Source organism: Osmerus mordax, chromosome 25 (genome assembly GCF_038355195.1).
Source record: "Osmerus mordax isolate fOsmMor3 chromosome 25, fOsmMor3.pri, whole genome shotgun sequence".
Lineage (NCBI taxonomy): Eukaryota > Metazoa > Chordata > Actinopteri > Osmeriformes > Osmeridae > Osmerus > Osmerus mordax.
The window spans coordinates 8533249-8550451 of record NC_090074.1 but is presented as its reverse complement, the minus strand read 5'-3'; the positions used below and the strand labels follow the sequence as shown (position 1 = coordinate 8550451).

Below are 17203 nucleotides of genomic sequence, written 5' to 3'. Positions count from 1 at the left end.
AAAGCAGAATGAAGCATCAAGTTTGTGGCTAAGTCTTGATATAATTCATTGTTTGGACAAACTGGTTAGATAGTTTGGACCTTTGGGAATGTAACCAATCCATTTTTGTTCGGATTGTTTGCATACCTGGACCAGGCTGAACCTTTTAGGGTGAGTAGAATAGTTTGTTTACATATTTGTGACTGGACAAAGACGTCAACCAACACGTTGCCAACCAAATACGTTTGAAGTGGGCGCAAAATCATTAGTAGGCCCTGAGTGTGACAGAAAGTGAGAGAAAAAGAGAACAAAAGAAAGAAAGACAGCCTCTCTGGTGGTCCAGAGAGAGCAAATCAGACTTATGTGACCTTTATTAGGTGGCAAGAGAGAGGGAGACTCTTATCCAACATACACGCCCAGTCAGATAGCACAATAATGTGCTACACTGGAAGGTGGAACTAAGAAGAGGAGGGGTGTATGTGTGTGTGTGTGTGTCAAGGGGAGTAAGGATAGAAAGGGCTGATGATTAAAACCACTCCTTTTCCATTGAGCCAATAGCATCCTATTCATCTGTACAATAATGCGAGGAATCTTTTGTGTGTGTCTGTCTGTGCAAGTTTTATAGTGGGATTTTAGTGGAATGATTAACTTGAGAATTGGTCACTGTGCAAAGTTGTAATTTTGCAGTTGTTACTTTGAGGACCCAAGGACGTATGTTTCCGCGATTTACGTTGTTTGGATGAGCGCTTTGAGATCGCTATAAAAATGGTAAAAAATAGTTTGCCACCATGTTTCGCGATGGATGCCTTTCAGACATGTTGAGCTGGCTCACGTGAGAAATACATCACAGCATTGAGCTGAGCGCCACTAAGATCTTGAGCCACTGATCTCACGTGACGCTGTGTGAAGTTGAAATACTGTAGGTGTATTGCTCTGATGAGTTGTTTGTGAAAATGTAATAGTTCTATCAAGTGCAACGCTTTCTATGACAAACTCATTAAAGACTCTGTGACAGATTGCAAAAACTGGCCACCAGACTCCAACACCCCCCTAATCAAATTAGCTAAATGTAAAAGAGAAATTATGTCAAATATAGCTAAGGTTTGGATGACAATGATAGGGTTAGACTATTTAACAGAAAACCAATATACATCTTGATCAACATCAAAAAAGCAATTGGCAATGTAGGAAACAGCAGACAGTAGGCTACATTCATTTGTATGAATGTACAAAAGCATTAGCAATTTGTTCATATGAATGAGTAATTGCTTTTATAATATGCATAAATGACAAAATGTAGGTACTGAAGCAACTTATAAAAACTGCAGCTGCATAACAGGCACAAAATTCACAAGCACTGCACTTTCTATAATTCCAGAAATCTCTATTTGTGTCACTGATATCTTCATCATTGACTGCATCACAGGCACTGTGCACTAGTCTTTCTAATTAGTAAGGAGGGTAAGATGATTGGATGGTGATCTACCTGGTAGATGTCTGATAGGCTGCTGCTCCCAGAGTCGCTGGCGATGCTGCATCCCGATTGGCTGGGAGGCACATGTGTCAACTGCTGGTGCATGTGGTCTGTGAGGTGCATCTTGTTGAGGTCTGCAGGAAGCTGTTCAGACAAACAGGAAGTCAGATGTTAAAGGATCTCCAGCAGACATAAGCACACGCACACACACACACATACCAGATGGATACAAACACATATACTCAACACATAAATGTGTTAAAATTAGGGAAGAGAAATTTACTTGCCCCACTGGACAAGTTAAAACTCAAACAAAATAAAATGCCATGTTACTTCACGTCATGTGCCACTCATTACATCTATTTTACCGATTTTATTTGACCAAATTATGCATTAGCAAAACACAAAAAAAGTGGCTTCGTCCCAAGATAGAATACTGAGGATAGCCTACCAATTAGCCTACCGTTAGCGATCCTAGCTAACGGTAGACGGTATTTGCAAGCTAGCTAAACTTATACTATATCAAAAATAATTTTGTAGACATAACAATGGATTTTGCCACTAAATGTCAGTGTTAACTTTTTTTTTTTTTTATAAAATTTACCTGGCAGAGGCTGATTTACCAAGGGATCCTTTAAAAGGTGCAGCTATACATTTACATTTACATTTAGTCATTTAGCAGACGCTCTTATCCAGAGCGACTTACAGTAAGTACAGGGACATTCCCCCGAGGCAAGTAGGGTGAAGTGCCTTGCCCAAGGACACAACGTCATTTGGCACGGCTGGGAATCGAACTGGCAACCTTCAGATTACTAGCCCGACTCCCTCACCACTCAGCCATCTGACTCTGATACTTTACAGTTGAATATTAGCTGATATTTAACTACGTAGATTTAACTGATACAAATGCTGATAATGTTTGCTAGGTACACAGTTGCCGACCCTAGCTAGCTAACGTCAACACACACAAAAACATAAAATGATAAATCTTTACCCAGACAAGTGACTTTTGTGCATGGACAAGTAAAACGTTAATGTACTTGTCCAAAGGACAAGTGCCTCAAAAAGTTAATGTCGAGCCCTGAAAAGGACGGTGTTGAATAGAGATTGTTGGTGTTATAACACCCCACAGTTATAAAATAGCACTGCCAGTGTTGAGCCTTTGACTCAGTTAAGTTGTCAAATCAGATTTTCTCCATTGGTGTTCAATTGAACACTGATGGGGGCAGATCAAAGCCCCTCCATTATATAACGTTTTCCAATTTTCATCTACTCAATCTACAATTTTTAACTACATTTTCACACACGGTAAGCAAGACTATTGTAACACATATATTTTATAATGAATATTTGCTTCATAACTTGTGAATATTTCCATTGAAATCATCAGTTTTGTAAGGAACCAAATAGGTTTCTAACTGAACAAGGCCGAGCCACTTATTATAACAGACAGGGCAAGGTGCTCATGTAGCCGTTGTTGGTACTCCTCTTCCGTTGTGTCTTATGCCACCAGACGTGGTCTTGCTCTGTCAGAGGTATCCGGACCGATGTTCATCCCTCACTGTGGATCGAACATGCCACCTCTGACTTCCCAAGCGCGACCACTACCAGCTATGCCAATGAAAAGCTAGCTCTTCGTTGACGCGGGTGGCCTGTTGAGGAGTGAGTTTAACCGATACACACAGGCTACATGCACCCCTCTACTCACTCACTCCACACACCAGCAGGTTGGCTGATAGCTAACCAAGTGATCCGGGTCACGGCACCACAGTAGCGGTTGTTGGTACTCCTTGTGCGTTGTGTCTTATGCCACCAGTTTGTATGTAAGAGACGTGATCTTGCTCTGTCAGAGGTATCCGGACCGATGTTCATCCCTCACTGTGGATCGAATACACCACCTCTGACTTCCCAAGCGCGACCACTACCAGCTACGCCAACGAAAAGCTAGCTCTTCGTTGAAGCCAGTGGCCTGTTTCATACTTGTGAGTTTTACCCGATACACACCGGCTACACTCACACCAGTGAGGTCATTAGTTATCACGATCACAAATTCAGTAAACAAAGTATAAAAACATCAGGTTGCTAAGAATGAGATTTGTGCTTTATTCCAAAGACATGCTGGCTCATGTGGAGTGCAAGGGAGTCCTGAAATCTGTAAGAATACCAATGAAGAATGACAGCTATGATTACCTTACCAATTCAGAAGAAGCAAAGTAAATAAAGGAGCAGTCCACATCAAGAGGAGATGAGCTAAAATACGGCCAATGCTTGTATGGAGTATTTTGAATTGTAGAGGTGATGTGTTCACTGTAATTTGTGCGACTGATCTGATCAGAGCCGCCGGCACACGTGTGGCAAGCATGCATTTGCCCCACTACTTTTCAAAGTGGTAGGGCCCCGCCACACCACTTTCAACTCAGGGGAGTATTGAGTGCATTTAATGTATCTACTATTAAAAACGAAGAAAAAAAAGTTGATCAAATACTTCTCCAAATTTCAGCCCGTTTACTCTGTTGACTATAATGCACTACTTCAAACGCTGACTGCAACAAGTGAATGCACATGTCAGTCACAGTGATCTCCTAGCTACAGCCAACCCGGGCCCAGAGGCAGAGCAATCGACCACCCCTCTCAACAACTCATTACTGCTAACGCCATCGAGCATAAACTGTATTAAAAAACAAGTCAGTGCAGATGGTTCCCAAATTTTTCCCCAACACTTTTGGACCTGTTGTGCCACCTCTGGTTCTGATACACCATGACGAGATGAATGATGAGAGAACATATATTGTGAATACAAGTAACTTCAATAAAAGACAAATGGCAAATTGCTTGAATAACACCTTAAGGCTAAGTGTTAAGTGGTGTTGATTTGTAACAATGTAGAGTGTTGAATAAACTCCAATTGGTGTTGACTTTTTAACACTATCAAAGGGTTACTTTGACACGCCACAGTATAGTGTGGATGCATATAGACACTTTTCCGGTGTTAAAATAAACATTGTTTTTTTATTGGATTTGGGTTTTAATTTAACACTAGCAATTTTGTAGACATAGACAAAAACACACACATCCATACACACTTGCTCAAACAAAGAAACCACTGACACAAAACGGACAGTTGGCAGCTGGCTGTAGGATCTGTGTGTGTCAGTACGATAATAAATAAAGTAATAAAGTATACATACTTACAACACACATATAAAGATAGGCCTACATGTTTACATACTCACACTGAACATTCTAGTTGTCATTACACAGTGTGAATAGAACAGAGGGAGAAGTCATAAATTAAATTGAAAAGATGTTATGCCTTGAGCATAATACCAATGTTCCACTGGCAGCTTGGTACATACTTTGATGACAAAATTGAACAGAACTTGTCTCCTAATTGTGAAAGTTCCAATTTCACAATTTTGACAAAATTCTGAAGAAGAATGTTTGTTTCTTTAGTTTTTTAAGATCACATGCGGTTAGGAAATGGAGCTCTGTCTCCACTTTTCCTTGAAAGCAAAGAGAGCACAGCCTCTCTGTAGCCAGGCCATGCTCACAGTATGGACATAGTGAATGTCTTCCTTAGTTTTTGATCAGACACAGACACACCAAACAGACAGACTGTGTAATGTCTGTTTAGATTTAAATATATCTCTCTGTCACACGTCTGTCACTATCTGTGCCCCCCCCCCCCCCCCCCCCGGCACACACACACACGTCTTACCAGTCTACAGCAGATGAGGGAGAGGGAGGACGTTCTCATCTGAGAGCGAGTCAATCTACTGCAAACATCCTCCATGTCTGCACGTCTGCCAACCTGGCAACCTCGCTGCCCAGACACGCACACACCCACACACTACTTACACCCGCTCAGTCTCTACACCTACAGCTGGTTAGAGCCGTGATGCCCCACTGCAATATTAAACAAGTTCAGTCTACCCCCCCCCCCCCGACCCCAACCCCCCAGCACTTAGGCTAACTGCTGGTACCACCCTGCACCCTCCTCCCCCCAGTAATGATGGAGGAAGCGAGGGAAGATGGATGCTGGAGAAAAATGAGGAGGAGGGGAGCTTGCTAATAGATGGGGCACTTGGGGAGACACTTTCTGTGTGTGTGTATGCGTGTGTTTCTGTGTGTCTGGCTAATTACTGCTGTCTCACGGTCATCATTCAGACCTCCATCTTCAATTGCTCTCACTCCCCTCCTCTCTCCTCTTCTCCCACCCCCTCCTCCTCTCGTCTTCTCTCCCCTCCTTATCTCTTCTCCATACCCCCTCCTTCTGTCTTCTCCTCTATCCCCTCCACCTCTCCCCTCGTCCTCTCTTGTCTTTCCCTCTCAACACCCTCCTCTCTTTTCCCCTACCCCCTCCACTTCTCCCCTTCTCCCCTCTTTTCCCCTACTGCCTCCATCTCTCACCTCCTCCTCTCTTCCCTCCCTCCCTCCAATCCCCTCCTCCTCTTTTCTCCCCCCCCTGTCCTCTCCAGAGAGGGGGGGGGGTCTCCTTCTCTCATCACTAATGAATGATGACTGTTCATTATAAAATATACATGCAGGCCTCCTTCTGCTGTGTGACTCCATCACATCAACATGGAGGATCTGCTCCCTAACGCACCACCAACATACAGTACATGCAGACGTACACACACACTCACACAAGAAGGCATGCACACACCCATATGCACACAGGCCCACAGAGACATGCACATGCACACGTATATTTGAGTCGTAATTAGCGTGCTATGGGATTGAACCTTCCTGACCCTCTTGTTGTCTTGAGATATATGGCAGGCTAAAAAGTAGCAGACAAACCTTAGGGCGCATAGGAGAGACAGCTGGGAAAGAAGATGGGGGTGGGGAGACAAAGAGGAGACGAGGGATAGAGGGGGTGAGACAGGAGGGAAGAGGCAGGGAGAGGAAAGGGGGAGACAGGAGGGAGAGGTGGAGACAGGAAAGAGAGGGGGAGACAGGAGGAGATGTGGAGACAGGAAAGAGAGGGGGAGACAGGAAGAAGAGGGGGAGACTGGAGAGAGAGGGGGAAGGGAAGACAGGAGAGAGAGGGGGAGAACGGAGGGATAGGGAGAGATAGGAGAGAGAGGGGGAGAGTTGGGAGGGAGAGTGGGAGACTGTGGGAGGATTGGAACCCTGAGAGTCGCCACAGCTACATAAAATGACCATCCAAATAAAGCAAGAGGAACTAAGGAAGCTTATAGAACAGTCAAGGGCTATAGCCATGAAGACAGCCCTGTAGATGTCAGTATTGCTAGACTTTCCAATAGACAAGAGCTGAGAATTAACTAAAATATACAGCCTAGTAGACAGGTGTGTATAGCTATTACTGTGAGGAATCACAATTCAGTCCCATTAAAAACCTTGTTTTCCCTAATAACAGCTTCTAACCATAAAACCTATCTCTAACTCCTAAACCCAACTCTTAATGTAATTACAACCCCAATACTAATTCTAAATGTAGGAACTCCGTAGATATAGCACGTAAACTTTTAAGGACCACAAAAAAACACACACACACCCTCACTGCCTTCAAGAACTGTCAGCCACTGTTCACATACTAATATCTATTCTATTCTCTTTAATCACTCATGTACCGTTTGAAAGTGTGTGGATGTGTGTGTGAGATGGAAAGAGACATAGTGAATATGTTAGAGAGAAAGAGGAAAAGAACACAAGGGAGTCCTGAATGGAAGTTAGAATTGGAGGTGAAGGAGAGGATGGGACAGAGAAGAGAGTAGAGGGGAGAACAGTCTTCACCCTGAGAGCTGATAGCAGGGAGGATGGAGTGAGCAAGGAAAGATACAGAAGGAGGGCAGAAAGGACAGAGAGAGCAAACACGGGGAAGACAGAGAGAGGGGGTGGAGCTAGATAGAGGGAGGAGTATGTCGGGATGGAAATGAGAAAGGATGGAGGAAAAGAGAAAGGATGAGAGAAGAAACGAGATGAGGGATGGAGAGAGCAAGGACAGAGATAGATAGAGCATGGAGAGGGATGGGAAAAGCAGGGAGAGGGACAGAGAGAAAAAGAGGAAGGATGTGAGAAGTAGCAAGGGATGCTGTGCAGAGACAGACATTCAGTACTGTCAGCGCAGACTGATGTGCTTCGTGAATATTCATGAAATAATCGAGTGACAGTGACCTGTGGCCAGTGCCTCCCCGTTTCCACTAGTGACCGGTCTTCTCTGTCATACACAAGTAGCAGTGGGACACACACAGAGAGAGGAACAAAGTTAGGAACAAAGAGAGAGATGGAAAGTGAGGGAAGAAGAGAGGCAAGAGGATGACAGAAGCATTGATGATTGGAAGAGTGAACAAGAGAGGGAAGGAGGGAAGGAGAGAGGTAATGAGAGGATGACAGAAAGGGAGATGGGAGAGAACAAATGAGAGATATAAACTGGACATAAAGAGAAATAAATATGAGAAAAGGGGGGGAGGGAAACAAATACAGAGAGACAGGGCAGGGTTCCCCATGTGTCCTGTGTGTGGAGATGTGTGTGGGTGTGTGTGTATGAGAAAGCTGTCTGGGATCTCTCAGGAAGTACAGCCATGGCCAGCTCCAACCCACTCAAGGACAATATCACACAACCTGTCCACCAGAACCAGAGCACTCTTACTCACACACACAGATGCTCACACACTAACTCGGTCACACACACACATGCTCACACACTCACTCGGTCACACACAAACACACCTTCCCATGGCCCCCTGGAGCATACAGTACATATGCTTCCTGTCCTCTACCTCCAACACAAATAAGCTCTTACAGGTTGACCCAGGGATGTATGCAGGGGCTCTCCCACCCCTGGGTTCTGTCTGTGTTGTTACTGGCACCTGCGGCCCACAGGCACACAAACAGCCAGACAGACAGGAAACAGCCAGACAGTCCTACAACCTGCAGGCTATCAAACTAGCTGTACATCTTATTTCCTTTCCTTTGTTTCGTATTCTGTATTTTGTCAATTTCGGCTCAGCCAATCATACGTCTTTTTACTAAATGGTGATTGGTTAGTTGGGTGGAAAAAGATTTGAGGACAGCAGCAAGAGAGGTGCGCTGCAAAGTTTGTGGACAGTTGACAGAAGTGTGGAACTGTCAGGGCCCTCAGAGAGGGCCTACTATACAGGCGTGGCCAAAAGTATTGGGAGCGACATACATTTTGTGTTTGCAAAGCTTGCTGGGCCTTGTCATAAAATGACTGCTAACATAATTTCAGTAAGTCATATCATCAGCACAGGGGAAAGTGTGAACTAGTTCAAGCCAGGCGAAATCAATCAAATCATTCTGATTTGCAAAACACAACATTTGTCATTGCCAAAACTTATGGCCCGAATGTATTCAAAAAATATGTGTGGAGGCCTGGGGAAACCCGTCGGATGTCGCGGCCGCTCAGTTGGCTTCATTCACCAATATCTTCCTAAGTTAATTCTTACATTTTTTCTTAAGAAAGTTCCTAAGAAAAGTAAACGTGTGATTCATGACGTGTTCCTAAACAGCAGAATTGTTCGCAGGTGTGGTCTTATAATGATGAATCCCAATATGTCGTAAGTTGAAAGCTCATGCCCCGTTGCTCCTATTTAGCATAGGTAAACGCCCCGTTAATTCCCATAAAGGGGCATGAGATGGCAGGCCCGTGTGCACACTCAGAGAAATGTCGAAAAGACGTGGTAAAGATGATGGAGGCCTCGACTCCAAAAGAAAGAAAAACACTGAAGTGGAGGTACTGCTGCAAGAAGTTAGCGACAAACGCACATCATATTTAGCGTCAGCGGTGGATACAAAGCAGTAAATAAAACCGATGCATGGAATGCAATTACTCATGCAGTGAACGCTATATCTGGAGATGGGCGCAGAAATGATGAAGTGAAAAAGAAATGGTTTGATCTGAGATAGAAGACGGGTGACTGTTACAAATATCCATGAGGACTGCTCTTGGTAGCCTAAAGCCCACCCCTGCACCCTCTGGATCCGGCCCTGCTGTGCCACAGCAACACAGATCGTCAGCTAGGTGTTAGCTGGCTTAGCTTGCAGGCACACACACGCTTCAGACTCAATCTGACTGGAAAGGTACATAAACAAGTGTGCATGCACACATCCCATTTGTATAGAAAAATGCCCTTGAATATCATCCATTAGGGTGTCCTGTGCAGACCTGGAGGAGAGAGGTGCTGGGGAAGTCAGTAATGGATCCTCTAATGTGTGTGTGTGTGTGTGCGCATAGACATAAACCCTCACAGGCCATTTAAGTCCCTAACACTACAAACAAGGATGGGAATCATACACGCATGCACACACACACCATCTATCCTGCTGTCCCTACCCTCCACACAGACAGACAGACACACACACACACAAACAGACACACACAGTGCTTGCCCCCACATATGCAAACATCTGACAGTGTGTGATTCAGTCATACAGTCACCTCAGTGGACTGAGAGGTATGATCTGTTCCAATTTATTTCTCAACAGATCCAGGTCAAAAACGATACAATGATGAATAGACTTGAGTAGATTCATGTGTTCCGTGTCGGTGTATGTGTGTGTCTAGGGAGGGTTAAGGTGTCATTTGGACAGGAAGTCTGGGTGGTAAGGATCAATATTGCTTGCTTTAGAAGCAAGGCCGAACACACATGCACATACACCAACACAGGTAAAGCCCCTAATATCCCATCCACTGTAAATTATCTTTCATCTCCACTGAAACCTCTTCCTCTGTCTCCTTCTCTTTTTCACCCTCTCTTTGTGTCTTTCTTTTAAGCTATGTCAGCAAGACTGAAAGGGTACTGTACCTGTTTACCTGTCTCTCTCCTTCTCTGTCAGTCTGACTTCCTGTCTGTCTTTCTGCCTTCCTGGCCGTCTCTCTGCCTTCGTTTCTCTGCCTTCCTGTCTGTCTTTCTCACTCCCAGTGGTGGCTGTCTGATAGTAAGTCTGTCAATTCAAGGCTTCATAACCGCATTACGCAACATCGCAAAGGTCAAATGGAAAGATCACAAGAGTCACAGTCTAAGGCAGTCACGGTCTCACAGGGCATAGTGGAGGAAAATGGGATTTCCTGTGTACTTATGTTATTCACTAATCAATATCAGAAATAAAGGGTTTTATTCGCCATGAAAGTTTGCACAGACAAGGAATTTACTTTGGCAGGAAGGTGCATACATTAAATATATAGGAATCCTAAAACTTAAATATGTGGTCTAATTATACTAAAGGTACAAGTCTACCTAATACTTATAAAAAAAAAAAAAACATAAAGTAGCCAAATAATTTACAATATAAAAATACAAATAGTAAATATAATTATATGTTCTCATGAGAGTTTGCTGTTGATAAGAGTAGATTGTGTATATTATATTTGTCAGGTTGAATAGATGTTCAGGGTCAGGAGAAAGAACTGGGTAAACGTCCCTTGTGATGACAACGGGGAAAGCTCCACCTATGATCTCTCTCTGCCCTGAGAGTGGTCCTGGGCTGGGAGCTGTGAATCTCTTTCTCTGTGACTGTTGTAACACCATTACTGCCTGACTGTCACTATCTATGTTTACTTTCAAATGATTCATCAAATCAATCACACCATGTGGCACAGCAAAGCCCTAATGTGTGTAGTTATTTGAGGAGATTATGAATGGTGAGACTACCACCATGACCTATGCATTTAATGCTAAATGACTAAAAATGACTAAATGTAAAGCCACAAGAAAATGTGTTTCAAATAGTCAAAATGTATATATGATATCAAATTTTAGCATCTCATTAAGCATCCACAAAAAAAATCTGAATTAAAATAAACATTCTAACTATTAGAAACCCTAGTTTAAAACCAGCTAATCTTCCTGTTTAGACCATTTCTCAAAACTGTGTAGGCGTGGCTGGTCGATTGACATCTCAACAGCTCTGCTTATGTCAAACAATCTTTCATAGCAACAGTCACATACAGCAATAGCGCAAATAAATCCACTTATTCCATCTGATTCATAATCAGAAGACAGAGCAGAAGCCTTGCCATCTGAAAATCATTCCATTCAAATGGTCACTGAATGGTGAGCTACAAAGTGCTTTGCTGTCTATATTACTCTATTATTAAAATAGATAGTTAGCACAACGTTACATACGCAACGTTAGATGCCGTATGTAACGTTAGGGTGGGGTTCATATTCTGCATAGGTCCTCTTTATAACCCAACGGAGTGCAGTGCCGGGATTGACGTAGTTTGGATAAGCATTTCAACATCAAACAATGAAAAATTAAGAAAACATTATTCGCCGCAGCTTGACTTGCTCTCTTCGCGTCACAGCCCCTTCACTCTGATTGGTCCTCTGGTCTGCTGCGAGTCTGGTCTGATATTTCGAGAACCGGGCACTCTGGTTAATATTCAAAGTTTAACTCAACAACTTAACTTAACAATTAACTCAAAGTTAATATTATTCAGGTGTCCTTTTCATAATCCAACGGAGTGCAGTAGGCTACCGAGATTTAACTAATGCGATTAACAAAGACATTCGCAATGAAATTAAATTAAGCGTAATTGAGAAATTGTATTTAGTTATTTTGAAGTTAGTTTGTGTTTAAGCTACAAACGATATTCAGGTGCTTTCAAGGGGCTGGGGCTAGCTAACAGAACGACAATATAAACTGGATATACTTTCAGATATATAGATAAGTGAATTGTTACATGAATTGATGTGTTTACTGATGTCAAAACTGCCAGCACATTGCAAATGTACAAGCGCTGTAAGGTGAAATTAGACCTACAATTATGACTGGCTCAACCATTGTGTATGTAATGACTTCTGTTATGAACTAAATGTTTAGATGTTTGTGCTGGTAAGAAATCTGTGTCACCGACATCATCTGTAGTTCCAGGAATCTGTGTGTGTGCCACAGATTTTATCAGGGGCACTATGCACTAGTGAATACAATGCTAAATGATGGCTCTGTAGAATTAGCTAGTGCCATATTGTTATTCTATCTTAAATATCTTTCAGTTTGAGTTGATGTTGTCGCAGTTGCGCCTGTTGGAGGTGGGACAAAGGACATGGATTTTTTCTATGATTGGTCTGAAGAATGTATTTAGTAATAAATACCTTAGCATAACCCCTCTCAATTCAAACCCACTGTCAGGAACGTTACAACAACTGAAACTAGAGAGGATACAATTTCTGGGGAAATTGTAGGGTGTGCTTGCTTGCGTCGGTTGCACAGGGGTCTGTATATTTTATATAAAAATGCATCGGGCCTACTTATTATTTATAAAGATTACATAGATTTAAAAGCATCTTTTTTTTGCTGCTCATTTACAACTCAAAATACGAGTGAAGTTTAGAATGAAATATGATGTCTTCTCATTTCCCCTGCAAGAGGCAGCTGACAGGCTGAATCAAAACGAATACATTTGGCAGACCGGTGTACAAATGGACCTAATCTCTATGACTTAAACGTCCTTTTAAGTTGTCCCTTCTCGTGATATTTTCAGGCATTTAGCCTACTCATATTGCATTCATTCATTAATAAAGAACCCCCTTTGAAGATTATTCTACGACTTTACCGGCAGAAGATAGAATCGCGATTCAAACAGTACCATCTGCTAACTGAAAATATGCCCCCAAAAACGTAAATAAGCTTGACATTTATTTAGTGGAAAATAGCTCATTCATAAAAAGCTCACTGGTAGCGATCATTGTCAGTAACAACTCAAAATGCGATATAGCCCTGTGTGGAGAAGCTGCCCCGGTAAATTCTACTACTACAGTACAGTACTAGACTACTGCTGTGTTCGTCTTGATAGCGATTGCGTTGGTTGAATTCGATTAAACGTTCCGTTGTACGGTTTAGGCTGAAATTAATTATTTTCATGAACAGATTGACAAAGTTTAGGCTGTGGCAATGAAGTTCAGGTTAGTAGTCAGATAGTTTCCCTACTGAAAGACTTTTGAGTAAGGGGAGTGCCGAACATGTTCTGTTGCCGTTTGACTTAAACAGCTGAGGAGTTGTTGTTAGCTACTCACACTAGTGTCTCGGGTACAGTAGGCTACAGCGTTGCAGTGAGCTACACTGGTTTGAAACCACAGGTAATGGTAATTTCACCAACAAATCGTTTACTAATGTCAGAATAAATCCTACAACGAAAATGTATATGTGAGGAATGTTTATTTTAACGATTGAAAACAGATACATCATAGACCACTGTAGTATGTGTTGCCCGGGCAACACAGGCTAATGTCATGATGCTAATATGTCAGTGAAATAGTAGACTACTGTTTCCGAAAGTAGATGTACTTCCTTAATAATATCAGCTTATATTGTACATTACACATCACAATTGTGTGTCATATCACAAAGTAAAATGAGTAAATATTTATCACCCTGGCCTCTTTGTTTGTGGCGTTTCTGCAGCTGCCTTGCAGTAAAGCTATAGTTAGCCTAGCTATCCCCCAAGTTAACAGATGCGAAACGAATGTTCTGCCAAAGGTAGTCACGCGTGTTTTCGTGACATTATTGCAGACCGGTGTAAAAATTGACCTAATCTCTATGATTTAAACGTCATTTTAAGTTTTTCTCTTCTCATGATATTTTCAGGCATTTAGCCTACTCATATTGCATTCATTCATGAATAAACAACCCCTTTGAAGATTATTCTACGACGTTACCCGGCAGTAGAAGATGGAATCGCAATTCAAACGGTACCATCTGCTAACTGAAAATATGCCCCCCAAAACGTAAATAAGCTTGACATTTATTTAGTGGAAAATTGCTCATTCATAAAAAGCTCACTGGTAGCGATCATTGTCAGTAACAACGCAAAATGCGATATAGCCCTGTGTTGAGAAGCTGCCCCGGTAAATTGTACTACTACGGTACAGTACTAGGCTACTGCTGTGTTCGTCTTGGTAGCGATTGCGTTGGTTGAATTGGATTTAACGTTCCGTTGTACGGTTTAGGCTGAAATTAATTATTTTCATGAACAGATTGACAACGTTTAGGCTGTGGCAATGAAGTTCAGGTTAGTAGTTAGATAGACTTTTGATTTAAGTAAGGGGAGTGCCGAACATTTTCTGTCGCCGTTTGACTTCCTAAACAGCTGTGTACTGTAGCTAGATGTTTTTGTAGTGTGTCTCGCGTAAGCTACAGCGTTGCAGTGAGCTACACTGGTTTGAAACCACATGTAATGGTAATTTCACCAACAAATCGTTTTCTAATGTCAGAATAAATCCTACAACGAAAATGTATATGTGAGGAATGTTTATTTTAACGATTGAAAACAGATAACGCTACATCATAGACCACTGTAGTATGTGTTGCCCGGGAAACACAGGCTAATGTCATGATGCTAATACTTCAGTGAAATAGTAGACTACTGTTTCCGAAAGTAGATGTACTTCCTTAATAATATCAGCTTATATTGTACATTACACATCACAATTGTGTGTCATATCACAAAGTAAAATGAGTAAATAGTTATCACCCTGGCCTCTTTTCTTGTGGCGTTTCTGCAGCTGCCTTGCAGTAAAGCTATAGTTAGCCTAGCTATCCCCCAAGTTAACAGATGCTAAACGAATGTTCTGGCAAAGGTAGTCACGCGTGTTTTCGTGACGTTAGTGACGCAGTGACGTTAGTAACGTCAGTGACTGTGGCTAGCAAATTAGCCACCGTTAGCTTCACTTTTCGCCACCAAAACTTAATTTAAGCTTAAACCATGCAACGGAACGTAAATTCCAATAGAAGCAACTCAATCGCTACCAAGACGAAACTTTTGACACCTACGTTGTCTATGTAGGCCAAGTATTTACTGAGTTTTAGGGGGGCAAAAAGAAAAAAATAATAATAATAATAATATATATGTGAGAGAACAAAGGTTGTGCTCTCGCCGAAGGCTTGAGCACACCCAATGACAATGTTTCGATGTTTGATTCAAACTAATGTCTTATACTTTTAGATGCTTACTAATATGTACATAAGATCCTAAATTAAATAGTTAACGATTTTATGGATTTGGTTTTCCTGGGGCTTCAACATAATCCTAGCCCCATATATCACCACAGCAAAAGAGGATTGATTTTCGAAGAGCTGATTTCTGAATACTTTCGCTCGTCGTTTAATTACACTTTGTACACTATTAAATAATACTCCAGGTAACATACCAGAGTTTCACTTGACAGGGGGGAAAGGTGATGTAGTGGAGGCTTGGTGTTGTTCAGGACCGGCCCAGACCAGCCAAACTCCCTCAACCCCCTCACCCCATGTGAAACTCCTCAGAGGAGGATAGGACACCCCCTCATTCCCCTGACCAGTAAACCTCCTTCATCCTCAAGACCAGCTAACCTCCCTTCCCCATCCAGACAAGCTAACCTTCTTCACCCCCCCCCCCTCCTCCAGAGCCCGAGTCCAGGGCTGACCAAATGAAGAGACAGAGATCCAGATCCAAAGAAGAGAGCACCATTAGTGAGGTGGACGGGCTCTATGATTAATACATGACTGTGAAGAAGACCTTGGCTCTAGCTCTCTCGCCGTCTATTTCTCTCTCTTGCTTTCGCTTTGTCTCTCTCTTTCTGTGTGTCTATCCGTCTCTCTCTCTTTCACACTCTCTCTTTTGATGACTCCTTGACAATCTCTCTTTCTGTGTCTTTCTGTCTCCCTCTCCTGCTGGGGGGAGGGGTCAGAGAGGAGCAGCCAGCCAATCAAAAATGAGGGCACTGTCAGCCAATAGAGAATGCAAAGTGTTCCGTGTTCGCCGTCCAATCACAGATTTTATTTCTAAAAACTGCCAGATACTCATGACAACATAAGCTAAAAGCACATCTAATTTGGTCAAGGGGTTACTGGGCGTGAATTAATAAATGAATAAACTCAATTAAAAGTCAAAACCTTTTAGTTACAAAGCATTTGTTTGTAGGAGTAAAGCAAGTTTCGGACAAAATTACACAATCAGGCTTCTGCGTTCATGACAGGCAGCTACTGACGTAGTAGTTCTGTATAGCCTCATTTTTTGCAGATTTCTGTGAAACTTGGTAAATAAAAAATTAGCTAGCTACACTATGTACCCTAAATATCTTTAACTTGTTTGGCCAATTTGATTGTGGAATCAGGTGGTCAAACCTTTGACTACCTTAGCTATGGAAAGGAGTATAGCTAGCTGCACTAGCAAGCTAGTTTCTTGGGGGGGGGATCACTAGAATGGTCATAACTTTTAAACTAAAGGATATATTTCTAATCTGTCTGCTGTTCTACATTGCCCACATAATTGTGTATATTTCTTATGCTCTAAGATTTCCTCTATCTTGTAATAGAAGTGGTTGAAAATTAACCCAATCACTACTGCGCAGACTCTGGTTCCAAATGACATCACCAGCGCAAGATCCAGCACCCGTATCCGGGATATTTTGTCTTAATTTTCATACAGTGGGAGGAAGCAGAGATGTTGCCCCTTTGGCGAGACAAGCAGCCAGGTTTCATTAAATTGTTAACAACTTCTCCTCAATCGACCATACTGTTAATTATGCTGAATGCTAGAGTCCAGTGCTGATTGGAGAAGTGTCACTTAACAGTAGTGTGGTACTTAAAACAGTAATGTGGTACTGTGGTAGATAAAAAATATAGCGGCATACTGGGGTTCAAGCCAGAACAAATCATGTCTGATAAAAACAATTTTGTTATGGTTATCGAACGTTATGTCAGTTAACACCACAATGATGGCATTAAAAATAACAGTAAGCTAGTAATAATAAAGCAACAATCATCATCATCATAATAGTA

General features: G+C 42.3%; 2 protein-coding genes across 4 annotated transcripts in view; one reads left to right on the top strand and one right to left on the bottom strand.

The window, feature by feature from the left end:
• Positions 1-17203, bottom strand: part of LOC136933698 (rap guanine nucleotide exchange factor 6-like) — a 119589-nt gene that overhangs the window by 34432 nt on the left and 67954 nt on the right. For all 3 annotated transcript variants that reach the window (XM_067229190.1, XM_067229191.1, XM_067229193.1), the window contains one exon: positions 1466-1597. In XM_067229190.1, the coding sequence (XP_067085291.1) occupies positions 1466-1597 (132 nt within the window). The remainder of the gene's footprint in view (positions 1-1465; positions 1598-17203) is intronic.
• Positions 1-17203, top strand: part of LOC136933706 (homeobox protein MSH-D-like) — a 300351-nt gene that overhangs the window by 223803 nt on the left and 59345 nt on the right. The gene's annotated exons all lie outside the window — the stretch shown is intronic.